The following is a 14,519-nucleotide window of genomic DNA, read 5'->3' on the forward strand; positions in this document are numbered from 1 at the left end:
ATAATTTTGGCTCCCCCAACCTCAAGATCCCGACCCTGTTGACGGGAATTCTAAGATGTTTCTTTATGCAATTCAAACTATTAGTTTGATGTCTTTAGAGAATTGGCAATTGATATTGGAGCTCTTTAAGAGTTTGGCGAAGATGACATTTTGTCAATTTACGAGAGCGCCTCAGGTTTTTACTGTGTCAGAGTGGAAAATTAAGGTGAAAACACAACTTTTCCTTAGCACGGGCAAATGTGATATCTCATTTGCTGTTAATCACCTAGACTTACTTATAGTGTTGAGAATAGGCTTAAGCCACGGCTAAGAATTGTGGAGGCTTTAGATGGCGAAGGAATTTGCTTTGTAAAAAGCTGAATTTGGCTACTATATGCAGGTTCACTGATAAGAAGTTCTTTGAGAAATATGTAGTCCCTTATTCAAATGAAGTTGGTGAATTATTCGTGCTTAACAAGGCCTCGTTGACATCCTTTGTGACTTAATGATTTAATACCTAGAGGCAAGCTGAGATTGAATCCCTTTTTTCCAAAAGCAAATGACTTTGCGACATAGCATGGTAGGCTACAACGTCATTCTAGGTCGTGATAGAATATTGCATTATCAATTATATATTAAAAATTATTCACTATTATTCATTGCTTTTAATTATTTATTTATTTTAGGCCTCAAATTATATTGAGTCAGTCTTGACTCGATTCCTTTACAACCCTAATATGTAACAATGGAGCATTATAGTATTTTGGGAGATGCATCATATCATAGTGAGCAGTATAATGTTTTGGAAAATGTATCATATCACAGTATACAAATATGTATAAATACATAAGAATATATATAGTTCTTTGGAGGAAGTTGTTGATTTTTTAGCTTCTTGGAAGGCTTGAGGCCTTTGTGGTCTTCTGTATTTTTGGGTTCCGCTCCCTTTCTGAGCGTTTTTTTATAAAAATTTTATTTATATATATATATATATATATACATATAGAAGTACCGATAGATATAAAAAGATAAAATATTAAGATTGGACTCGTTTCCTCTACAATTTAATATCAGCAATAATGTCAAGGCTCAAGTAATTCAGTAGTTCTATTTGTTAGTAGACTTTATAAGTACCGATAGATGTAAAAAGATATAAAACAATGTAAACTATTAAATGAAGAGGTTAGCAGCCTTTAATTGCATTACATCTCACTAGCATGTGAAACATATCTAATTATTAAAGTTATGTATAAAATAAAAATAAAAATAAAACAATGTAACGAGCACTCAGCCTTTCAATTTTAACTTGATTGACCATTGATTACATTAGTTTGTTTTACTAAGGCTTCATTTGGTGGAATCAATTAGAAAGGAAAGTAGTTAGAAAAATTTTTAAACTCTTTTTTGTAGTTTGGATAGAAGAAAAAAGAAAGGAAAGAGAAAATTTGGTTTCTCCCATCTGTTTATATTCTCCCAAAACTTTTTATGCACAAAACATGCAAAAACATTATTTTTCCAGAAAGGAGACCTTTTTATTTGACCCATTTCATTCCACAAACTTGTTTGTATTTGTTTTTGGATAACTCTTTTCTCTTTTGTGAGTTGTCAACAAGTATTTTTATGAAACAATCTTTTTTTTTTTTTTTTTTTTTTTTCCTAATAAAATAGGATATCTAGTATTTTTTTTAAAAAAATAATCCACCAACCCATAATAACCCTGGGTAAACATTAGGGCCGGCTCGAGCCTTCGGCGGTCGTCTAAGGCTCCAGCCAATAGGAAGGCTCCAAAATTTTAAAATTTGTTATACTATAATTATTTCATTTCGATTTTATATTAGGCCTCAAATATTTATATCTTAAAATAATTTTTTTTTTTTCCTCCTCCTTTCCGTTGAACTCTAATTGATACATAAATTTAATATTGGGTCCCAAATATTTATATCCTTATATGACTTTTTTCTCTCCCTTTTTCTACTCTCATTCACGTTTTACAATAAATCCTAACTAACATAGAAATTTAATATTGGGCCAAAAACATTTTTGCACCAACACTAAAAACATTTTTGGGTAAGTTATACCAATACTAAAATATTAAATATCTATTTAATGTTGTTGTTTGGGAAAATGACGAAACCTTTTCATATATATATATATATATATATATATATTATGTTTTATCTTATTCTTTTCAGCAAGTCTTCCTCTTCCCATCTCATTACAAGTTTACAGTCATTATGAATGCATTTTTATTCTATTGAAAAATTTGTATAAGTATTAGATATGGGTTTTCTAAATCAGGTTTAATAGTTATTTTTCTTTAATTATTTTTTAATTTTATTAACTTTTGTTATTATAAATTTGTGTGTGTATATATTTGTATATTTTGTTTTTGAGTTGTGACTAATTTTATTTATATTGTTGAAAAAGCCACTTTTATTTTTCGCCTAAGGCGCCAAATTAGATTGAGCTGCCCCTGGTAAACATAAATAGTGATTAATGTTGAAAAATAAAATAATAATATCTAATTGGGAGGTTCAAAAATAAAAGAAAAAAATATTGATATTTAGTTGAGTTTCTTCTCTCTAATTATTTTTTATTCAACTTCCAAAAATTGGTTGCCTTATTTTATTATATATATTTTTTCATCATCCATTGCTTTTTATTTTTAAATTTTTTACCGATATAAGGGTAGTTTTGGTAAATAAAATCATTTTCTTTTCACTTTCATCTTATCCAAACTAACAAATTATTTTTTATCATAACTTTCTTGAAAAACTTTTATACAAACCAAATACATAGTAGAAATTTGATTTTCCTTTCTTTTACTTTTACATTCACTTTCTATCATAAATTTTTATTTAACCAAACGAACTCCTAGGAAATTAAAGGTTGGTGATTAATTGCTCATATGCTATTGTAAATACGAGCTTTATGAATCATCATCAAGTTTATTGCATAATCCAAGTCATAATAACAAAGAGCAACAATAGGAGAGTGTTAAGGGGTCATGGAGGTTAAAGTCTACAATATCCCGAGTACCTATGAGGTTTTCAACCGTCGGATGTAGTAGTGGGAACTACTTGATGGATGATTAAACGGTTGAGAGATCCTAGGGTATAGTACCCCCGGAGTATTGTACACTTTCTCGTCATGAAAGTTACATGAAAAAAGAAAAAAACATTTGTCTTACTTGATTTGTAACTCTGAAAACAGTTCTCAAGAATTCAGAGAATAGAAAATAGTTTTCATAGAACAATAAAAGATAGTTGTATAAAAACAAAGCCTTTTTATAATTGAGTTTTTAGAAAACTAAATCAAGTAGAGTTTTTTGTACAATTTTCTGAAAATTGAAAACTGTTCTAAGAATTACAAACCAAGCAAAGTCGTTTCTTTACCAATCTTGAAACTTGACCTCGGATTTTGTCGCTAAGAAACAAATGTAAACTAGTGAAAAACCCAACAGTATTGAAAATTGAAAACTGTTCTAAGAATTACAAACCAAGCAAAGTCGTTTCTTTACCAATCTTGAAACTTGACCTCGGATTTTGTCGCTAAGAAACAAATGTAAACTAGTGAAAAACCCAACAGTATTATTGATCAAAGTTGTAAATTAAGTTTATAAAACTAATATTATAAATGATAAAAAAAAAATTACATATATTTTTTTTTATAGAGAAAGATACTAAGGGCCTGTTTGGTTATGAGAATAATTCTGAAAATCAGAAATTTGTACTTTATTAAAAATAAAAAAAAAATTATAAAACTGCCCAAAAACTTGTTTGGTTGCAATTTTTTAAAAACTGTTTTATGAAATCTCAATTAAAAAAAAAAAAAAATGTAAGGTTTGGGCTGCTTTAGAGCTTGAGACAGGTTGTGCACCAGCCGACCTAATTCTTGGGCTGGGTTTTTCACACCATTGTCGATTTGGGTTTAAGGTCTTAAACCTCTAGTTGTAAAGCTGGAGAACCTAAACATAGTGAGCTCGAACTAGGTTTAGGGCACATTGTTCATCATTCAAACACTTTTCGAGAACCAGCGATAGAGAGAGAATCATAGAGAGAGAAAGTTGAATCACTCGGAATCTATGAAGCTCCCCACTTTATAGGCTGTGGGTGCCACTTATTAGAAGCTGACATAGCACGCTGACAAGTCAATACAACCATAGCCAAATCCTTCGTGGCAATTTGAAAAGTCAAAAGTCACGAAGGACCAAACTGCGAGCACTCCAAGCCTTGGCATCGCTTCAGGTTTATCAAGTCTCGAAAGATCAAACTTCGAGCACTCCAAGCCCTGGCATCGTTACTAGGCCCATAAAGTCTCGAAAGATCAAACTTCGAGCACCCTAAGCCTTGGAATCGCTCTAGGCCCATCAAATCTCGAAAGATCAAACTTTGAGCACCCTATGCCCTGGTATCGCTCCAGGCTCATCAAGCCACGATGAGCTAATCCTCGAGCAACCTAAGCCCTGGCATTGCTTCAGGCCCATCAAGTCTCGAAAGAACAAACTTCGAGCATGCACCCTAAGCCTTGGCATCACTCCAGGCCCGTCAAGCCTCGAGGAGCCAATCCTCGAGCACCCTAAGCCTTGACGTCACTCCAGGCCCATCAAGCCTCGAGGAGCCAATCCTCGAGCACCTTAAGCCTTGGCACTGCTCCAGGCCCATCAGGTCTCAAGAGACTAGCTCTCGAATGCCTCAAGTCCTGGCGTTACGCCAGACAATATCACTTCGAAAGATTGGAGCCCTTGGGGGCTTGTAGTCAAGGGATTGCGTATAGCACGAAACGAAGGTAGGGTCTTCGCGGCTATAGGGAATCTATGTTTGGGAAACTTAGGAGGATCTTGGATTGGTGGATGAGAAGTCAAGAAGTGCCTTTGCTCTCAGCAAGGCCCGATTAACAAGATGATGGGATTATACATGTCATGACAGCAAACCTTAAAATCACATTTAATGCTGTGTCAGGCTTGGCCAACCGACGGCCAAGCAACATTTAATGCCCCTGATTAAGGGAAAAGTGACATAGCAATGTAGGACAAGGCTCGAGGAAAGGATTAGACCCTTCAAACTCTTAAGTCTCCAGGATTACTCATGTAATCCGGATCGGGAGTAATACATGCTAGGAACCATGCACGGAAGGGACCATTGGATAATAACCAATGGAATTCAGAGCTATAAATAATACTGTCCTATGAAGGAATAAGGAGCCCGGAAGAGGAAGCTGTCATAAGATACTATATACTCGCCCTACCACCATCTTGATCTTGTTAGTTGGTCTTCTTCTCCTCCTCTTAGACTAAGCATCTCATTTGTTTTCCTTCGTATTTGTATTTCTGATATCACCTTTATATCGTTGTTTACTATCTGATTAAAAAAAGAACCCCTACACAGGCAAGTACTCATCTCTCCACTCTTCGCTTTGAGTGATAGCATATTATATGTGTGTGTAATTTTCAAGAAAGAAATGACTATATATATCTGCAAAAGTCTCATCTCACACTCTCTCAAGAACTCTTCACATCTCAACAAAACCCCAATCTCTCATTTCTCTCTCCTCTTCTTATCTGTTTTCTCAAGAACTCTTCACATCTCAACAACTTTGACTATCTCCGAAGTGATGAACTCGTTGAATATTGGCTGTAGCACTTCGTCTTCATTCCCAAATGAACCGCCGCTTGTTATGGACTGAACTTCAGTCGATGGTTATGATATTTTGCTCAAGCTTTCTCATTAAGTATATGAACTTTTAGCCATGATCTTATTCTTCACTTTTAATTTTCTCATTGTTCATTTATATTGATACTCACAGTACTGTACTCATGCATGTCAGTGCTGATCTACCAATATAACTATGATTTAGTTAAGTAAGGTTCTTCGTCCAATGCTAGCACTATCCCGATGAAGGTGCTTCTTGCATTAGTGAATTTTACTTACCAAGAAGAAGAGTTGATGTGGTGAGGTGCTGAATATCAAATCTAGTTTTGCTGTTCTGAATTTTTTGTCTGATCTTTCTTAGCATGGTTATAGAAGGAAAGATAGAGGGAAAGAAAAAAAAAATTCCTCTTGTTTGGCTTCTTCTACTTCTCATCCTGAAATTTAGTCAACAGATGAATCTAGTTGTAGGTGGACTTATCCCAGGGCATTTGTAACTTGGGGGGCGTCTATGATTCTGCATTGTAGCGTCTTCCTAGCAACTTGACAGCTCTGTTTACGTATCATTCAAGCCACCTTTGATTGTGTTATCCTAAGAATCGAACTCTGTAGAGATGACCCATAGCTGATAAGATTTGGTTGATTCTGGTGCCAAGAAAGTATTTACCATTGAGGTAGCTGATCACATTCAGATGATTCCAAGGTACAATTATTATTGCAGATGACTTAATCTGCATCGTTATTATAGTAGATGAGATAGTTTCTACCGACCATTTTTTAATTTTTTTGGTTTTCAATAGTAATTATAGGTATGTTGAGGATGCAGTAAGTGGCATGGGCCGGATATAGTTCACTGGAACGGGATTGGGTCGAACAATTGAAGTATGGCCCATGCCAAAGCACCCCGGAATGGGCCGAACCTGGAGGATCCACTGAGGAAGATCAAGCCCATTAGAAGATCAGGCCCAGAAGGAAGAAAACTTTTGAATATAGGCCCAATGTAATCAGTTAACAATAATAATTGTAATGGTCTATAAATAGACCATTACAGGTGGATAAGAAGGGGAATTTTTTGGATTCTATTGAAGGGTAAGAATTCTAGAGAGAGAAAGAAGAAACGAACTCTTGTATCTTCAATTGGCGCCATCTGTGGGAACGGAGAAAAAGATCAATTCGAGCCCGATCAGTACCATATTAGTTCAATCAAGTTTGTGAGTACACAGTGTGATTTCTAGAAGTTGAATCCAAATCAGTGAGATTGTAGTTTGTTCAGAGAGAATTCTTGCTTATTGTGGATTCTGAGGCATTTGCTTCGGAATGACGCAATTGTGATTTACTCAATTGCAGTCAGATCCAGTGAGTTCAAAGCTAGAAAAGTTCAGATCTAGCAAATAGTGATCACGATTCGGTGAAGTTGAGCCCAGATCTAACGGAGTTTGCATCGGTGACGCTTAGATCTATTTCAGAGTTCGTAATTCATGCCTTTGCTTTGATCCAGAATCATGATAGGGGGTGACAACTCCAATACGGTTGAGAACGTCCAGCAAGTGAAACTTGATGAGTTGATGAACATGATCGAAGCTCTCCGGAGAGAAAATGCGGATCTAAGGACTGAAATGCAGCGTCAAGAAGCTCCAGTAATTCCATGACCACTCTCGGTAGGAGAAAAAGGTGCACGTACCGTTGCAGCACATCACGGTAAGGAGGTCAGAAATAATCTAGTAGATCCTCACCGCGAGGAAATCCGGCGAGGCAGTTTGCCGCCAAATCTTCGTCGTATTGATGATCATGAAGGATCAACTCACATGGATCCACGGCGTGAGCAGATCAGGCGAAACGAAGCAATGGCTTTTAATCCACATCAAGAAACGCTCAGCCGAGGTGAAGCAACAGAGTTGAATCGTCACAAAGCTATGCCTCCATGGCGCAAAGACTTTGTTAAGGACAGGTCATTCGATCCGACCTATCGGCCTTCCATGACGACGTTCGACTATCACAGCTCAGAGAGGAGATCAGTAGACCAGAGAGCAACCGCGGGGTTCCAGAGGGAAAATGAAGCACTCCGTTCAGCAGCTCGAACAGTTGATTCACCATTCACCGATGAAATTCTGAATGCTCCGAGTCCGAGTAAATTTTCTATGCCTGTTTTCATTCTGTTTGATGGAACGACCGATCCGATCAATCACGTGTATCACATCCAGTTGAAAATGGCTCTAAACACTAAGAATGACTCTTTGACATGCAAGTGGTTTCCTACGAGTCTGGCCAGACCAGTTCTGAATTGGTTCAAAAACCTGCCGAGGGGTTCAGTGGATAGTTTTGAAGCTTATGTGATTGGTTCATAAGCCAATACTATGGAAACAAGCGTCCAGCGAAAGATATTTCGAGCCTATTCACAATAAAGCAACATGCTGATGAGCGTCTCCAGGCTTTCCTAACCAGGTTTAACCTTACCAAGAGCGTGGTTATTGAATGTCACCCTTCAACGGCAGTTCAAGCATTCATACGGGCCATGAACCGTGGCACCCCATTCCACACAAGCTTGGTGGTGAACACGTCGAAGACTATGGATGAACTTAACGAAAGAGCCGATGGATTTGTGCGCTAAGAAGAAGAAGAGGCGGCAAACGCTCGGAAGACATCCATCATATCCACGGAAGAAAAGACCAAAGCAAAGATCAGGCAAAAACAGGTTCAGCCGCAACGCTCCTAGTGGAAATCTGAGAAGAGGCCCAGAGAGGAAGAGCTGGTTACTCCATTGAAAGCTACCCTAGCAAGATTGTACCAAGAAAATAAAGATAAGTTCTGACCTCCTTTACTAATCAGACAACCTCTCGAACAGAGGGATCAGTCTAAGCACTGTGCATTTCATTTTGATTTTGGTCACTAGACTAATGAATACAGGAACCTAAGGAGACAGGTAGAGATGCTAATAGCCAGAGGGGAGTTCGCAAGTTATATTCAAGGACCAGCGGTGGAACAGAACCGACCAATTGAGCACGTGAAGAAGAATCAGAAGTCGAATTCTCACAACACGCAACCAGTTCGAGTAATCAATGCAATTCATGGTCGGCCAGAACCTGTCGAGGAGTCAGATGAACTGCTTCGAACACGCCTTCGCCAGGCACGGATGAAGAGAATGATAGGCAGTGTAAACACTCTGCACAAACAGAGTGCATCAACGTAGATAAAGTTTGACGTAACAGATTTGTTGCGTGTTCAGATCCCTCATGAGGACCCGCTGGTCGTAAGTTTGACAGTGACCAAATGCTTGGTGCGTAGAGTTCTAATTGACCCTGGAAGTAGTGCGAACATCATGCCAAGGGATACATTCGATCGGCTCGAGATCAAACAGGATCGGCTGAAATTCACCGGGAATCCACTACTAGGGTTTGATGGAAAGCGAGTGGAGCCCGTCGGTACGGTGGAGGTAGCGGTACATGCTGCCGAGAGGGTTTTGATGGAAACCTTTGTGGTTGTTGAAATTCATCCCTCTTACAATCTTCTGATGGGCAGAGGGTGGATCCACAGAGTTCAAGGTGTTCCTTCCACTCTGCATCAGGTAATGAGATGCCTGGGGCCAAACGAAACCAAAGTGATTGACATTCATGGAGACCAACCTGCAGCTAAAGAATGTTATTCTATAACACTGAAACATGCTGGAAAGGGGAAAGCTCCCATTCGTTCAGCAAGTCCGAGATAGCAATTATAGGAGCCTCCCTCCAAGTAAAGTGGGGAGGAGGAGCCAGTAGGCTTGACTGAAGAACCCTTGTTTGATGTGCAGATCGATCAGTTCTGACCGGAACGGATAACCAGAGTGGGGGAACGACTCATTGAGGAGGAAAAGCAGGAATTAGTTGATTTTTTGTCTCAAAACGCAGATGTGTTTGCATGGAGTCACCTAGACATGCCAGGGATCGATCCTTCTGTATCTTGTCACTCCTTGAACGTTAACCCCAATGCAAAACCTGTAAAGCAGAAGCAGTGACGGTTTGCCCTTGAGCTCAACCGAATTATTGCCGAGGAGGTTGACAAGCTGCTTGACGCGGGGTTTGTAAGAGAAGTGTACTACCCTGACTGGTTATCGAATGTGGTCGTTGTGTAGAAGAAAAATGGAAAATGGCGTGTATGCATTGATTTCACCAATTTAAATAAAGCCTGTCCGAAGGATAGCTTCCCGCTGCCAAAGATTGATCAGATGGTGGATGCAACTACTGGATATGAACGCTTGACCTTTTTAGATGCTTATTCAGGTTATAATCAAATCCCCATGGACCCCGCTGATGAAGAAAAAACTTCTTTCATTACCGAACGCGGGACGTATTGCTGCAAAGTTATGCCATTCGGACTGAAGAACGCCGGAGCAACTTACCAAAGACTTATTAGCAAAATTTTTAAGGAACAAATAGGGAAGACAGTGGAAGCTTACATTGATGACATGGTGGTAAAAAGTAAGAAGAAAGCTGATCATGTGAAGCATCTACGAGACGTGTTTGATGTGTTGAGGCGATATGGAATGAAGCTCAATCCGACCAAGTGCTCATTCGGTGTAAGTTCAGGCTAATACCTAGGGCACGTGGTTAATCTCAGAGGCATCGAGGCAAGCCCTGCCCAAGCAGATGCTCTGACTAAGAATGCTGAGCCGACGACAGTCAAAGAAGTGCAAATACTTACGGGACGGATTACTGTACTGAGCCGGTTCATTTCCAAATTGTCAGATCGATGCAAACCATTTTTTGACACAATACGAAGCCACGGCAGGCAGGTTTGGGGGGATGAACAGCGCCTAGCGTTAACTGCTCTGAAAAAGTATATGCAGAACCCTCCGGTACTGTCAGCTCCAGAATCGAGCGAAAAGCTGTTTTTATATCTCGGAGTATCCAGCATCGCGACAAGTGGCATTCTAGCTGAGCGCTAAGCGCTTGAGCAAAGTAAGTGGCAGCTGGCACTATGAGCCGAATGCCAAACACTTGCTAAAAAAAAAGGGGGGGGAGGGGCCAAGTGGTAAGTGGCATTCTAGCCAAGCGCCAAGCGCCAAGCGCCTAAGCAAAGTAAGTGGCAGCTGGCACTATGAGCCGAATGCCAAACACTTGCTAAGAAAAAAAAAGAGCGCCAAGTGGCAAGTGACATTCTAGCCGAGCGCCAGGCGCCTGAGCAAAGTAAGTGGCAGCTAGCACTATGAGCCGAACGCCGCTAAGAAAAAAAGAAAAGAGGGCCAAGTGGCAAGTGGCATTCTAGCCGAGCGCCAGGTGCCTGAGCAAAGTAAGTGGCAGCTGTGATACCCCTCGGATCCGAGACACGGGTTGATCAGGCCCAAGCCTAAACCCGAGGGAAATATCAAACAATTTATATGTAATACGAACACGGATGACAAAATGAATTTAATAAATAAAGTTTAAGCTGGAAGAAACTAAAAGTAAAATCCTTTATAATTAAATACTTAGAATCTGATAATCCAAAACTCCATCAGTTTAACAACTCGGGAATCCATCTCTAGTGGACCCCTAATAAAAATCCCAAACTGAATGAAAGTAAAAACTGAAAATAAAATCCAAATCTAATATTTGGAAAGAAGTCCTACGTCGTCGGTAGAATGGAAGATCGTCATTGCTCAGCACGAATAAGCTCTAGACTGGAAATGTCCGATACCTGAAAAATGATGAGTGGGTCAGGCCCACATGCAAGTTCTATACCATTACTACCCAAGCAGAGACCCGATACGCATGTACATCCTAACCAATCCAACAATAGCTAATAGTCCGTAGACAAATATATATATATAATCACACTACAGGACTCTCACTGGACTATAGGCCCGTCTCAACTTGACTAGTAGGCACCATGCGAAAGCGCACCCAAAGGTGGGCATGACTACCTAGTCCTAGCAGGGTACACATCCAACCATCATAGCCAGCTCTGCATCCCAATGCATATACGCTCCCTAACCAACGACTCTGAGACTCAGGCTCATATCGTGGCATCATAAAAATATATTTAAATTCCATTCCAAACCAAAGTGTCACTCAATTATTTATTGATCTGACACAGAAGACAGGTAGGACTTAACCTTTTGTAGTTAATCCATCCCTTATTCCAGAGTAGGTAAGACTTAGCATTTTTAAGCTAATCCCCCTGGTATGTCACCGTCCCATACCGGTGCATACAAAAAACATCCATCCAGAATTGATAATATATATATATGTAAAATACAACTATTCTAGAAAGTCCACAATTGATAATAATACATCAAGTATAAGCATCAATGATTCCATAATAAGCATGTTAAAATTCTATAACTTAACAGGCTTATAACTACTACTTTCCAAGATCCAATAATTGATAATTTATCACATACATTCAAACATCAATTATCCCCACAAAACATGCTAGAGCAGAGTATATATATAGAAACATACTGATTTAAGTCTACTCTAACAACCTCTCATAATTGACAACACATCTAATGTATGCAACTGTCAATCTATCCACATAAAGCAAAATTAAATATTTGTAACCTTGCATGCTTATATAGAATTTCTGAACCATAATATCTGTATTCAATTCTCAAGAATTGCCATAAAAAGGCTTAGCAATTTAACATCTTTTACATCCGAAAACTGTAATCTAGTTTAGTTAAACTTTACCCATTATTCAAGAATGAACCTCAACTTGTTTAATTTGTTTTAGTTTGTTCCCTGAAGTTTTTATAAGCTTTTAGAACATCACTAAACACTCCATTACAGCCTCCAATAGAATCTGAAATTACCAAAATCCAAGTCTCGTAGCCCAAACGGTTGCCCAAAACTCAGAAAAATGGAAAAACTGGAAACCCACAAAGGAGCCGGCTCCACCCAAAGTGGAGCTGCCTCCACTACCAAGTAGAGCCGGCTCTACTACAAAGTATAGCCTGCTCCACTTTCTAATTAAGCCTGCTCTACTTGAAATAGAGCAGGCTCCTTCCCCTGTGCATCGTTTTTCCAATTCCGGCGGTATCCAACTGTGTTGATCCTCCAAACCAAATTTCTTGCTGATTAAAATTAAGTCCTTGGGTGTTCAAAAGTTAATTAACTTCCTTGATTAATAATCACATTCAGTGGGAACAAGAATTAAACAAAATAATTTAAAAACGGTTAACATGCACCTACAAGGAAACATGCTGTTCAACTTCTTCTCCAACTCCGGCAACTTTGTTCCTCTAACCCAAGTTTATAACTGATCAAAACTAAGTCCTAAGGTGTTTTAGAGTTAACTAAATTCTTTACTTATTAATCAAATTCAATCAGAACAAGAATCAAGCAAAACAGATTAAAACCGAATGAAAACACATACATGAACACATACTGTTTTGAAACAATTACTTGTGCAACCATATTAATTTAACTTTATTGCTTCCTGGAACTAAATTAGCGATGCAAAGAACACAGGCCAAAGAGATAGAGTTAGTTATAGAACTTGCCTGTGAGATTCGGTTCAAAAATCTCAACGTCTTTCTTCTAAGTTTTCCGGCGAACTACCTTCTCCTAACTCCCTTGATACTTCTGCCTCCAATACGTGTGGTTAGGGTTCTAAACCCTTGGCAGTCTTATACAGATATATATATAGGCCAACTAAACCTAGGTGCAATTAAACCTTAATCCTATTACTAGACAGAAAAAAATAAGTCGGCTAAATACGTGGCTTCCCTAAACTGATAAAACCCTAATTTAATAAATAAAACATTTAACTTAATTTAAATAAATACTAACTAACATAAACAACCAATTTAAAATAAAACAATTTAAAATAAAATAAATAATCAATTTAAATAAACAAACAAACACAACAACTACAAATAACCAACTAAATAAACTAAAAACACAATTAAACATTTAAATAAATTCCAGAACTATCCTTTTAAAATTAGGGGTATTATAGCAGCTGACACTATGAGCCGAATGCCAAATACTTCCCAAAAAAAAAAAAAAAAAAAAAAAAAAAAGAGGGCCAAGTGGCAAGTGGCATTCTAGCCGAGCGCCAGCTCCTAAGCAAAGTAAGTGGCAGCTGGCGCTATGAGCCGAACGCCAAACACTTGCTAAAAAAAAAAAAAAAAAGGAGAGTTTACATAAAGAGTTTGATCAGAAGTCGGCCATCTCATTAATAAAGTTCAAAGAGTTACAAAAAAGATGAGGTGTAAAGATGGCGAATATACAAAAGTTAGTACATTAAAAAAAAAAAAAAAAAAAAAAGAGTTCTAACTAAGAGGCGTTTGCCTTGTCAGCCTCTTGATGGTGCTGGACTATCTCCTCATTATTGTTGGTATTACCATCCTCACGAGGTGGAGAGTCGAGGTGAATGACAGAATCGTTCTGTTGAGTCCTACCCTCAATAGCATTGGAAAAATCATTTTGCTGAGGGTTATCTTCAGCAGTAATAACAGATGGAGTCACGGTGGACAGAGGAAGAATATCCAAAGTCAGAGCAGCAGAAGGAGTAGGAGTGATCCGAGAAGAGGCAATCTCTTGGCATTCATCAAATATGCCCTCAGCAGCGGTGGAGTCTGGATCGGCATAAATACCAGGAGGGTCAATATCCAGTTCCTTGTCAACATTATCAGGGGTAGAACCAGTCTGACCCTCATCCAAAACACGATCGGCATAACCCTCTCGGAACCCCTAAGCATATCTGAGGGCTCCAACTATAGAAAACCGAGCATGCAGAGCTAACATACCACCGTTTACCCTACTGATGGTATCGAGTAAAGCGTTGCGCTCGTCCAAGGCCCTTTTCTCAAAGGCCATCCGAGCGGATTGCTCATCACTCAGAAGGCGTAGCAGTTCTTCCTTTTCAGCCTTAAGGGATTCCCGCACGGTATGCCAGACACTCTTTTCGAGCTGCAATGCATTCCTCTCATCC

General features: G+C 38.7%; 1 protein-coding gene across 1 annotated transcript; it reads left to right on the top strand.

The window, feature by feature from the left end:
• Positions 1-8,553: 8,553 nt before the first annotated feature.
• Positions 8,554-9,330, top strand: LOC132272431 (uncharacterized). The gene is made up of 2 exons (XM_059773584.1): positions 8,554-8,778; positions 8,851-9,330. Exons 1-2 carry the CDS (start codon positions 8,554-8,556, stop codon positions 9,328-9,330), a joined length of 705 nt encoding a protein of 234 aa, XP_059629567.1.
• The last annotated feature ends 5,189 nt before the right edge of the window (positions 9,331-14,519 follow it).

Source organism: Cornus florida, unplaced genomic scaffold, assembly GCF_030987335.1.
Source record: "Cornus florida cultivar Cherokee Brave unplaced genomic scaffold, ASM3098733v1 CherokeeBrave_3.0.0_Hap2_Chr09, whole genome shotgun sequence".
Lineage (NCBI taxonomy): Eukaryota > Viridiplantae > Streptophyta > Magnoliopsida > Cornales > Cornaceae > Cornus > Cornus florida.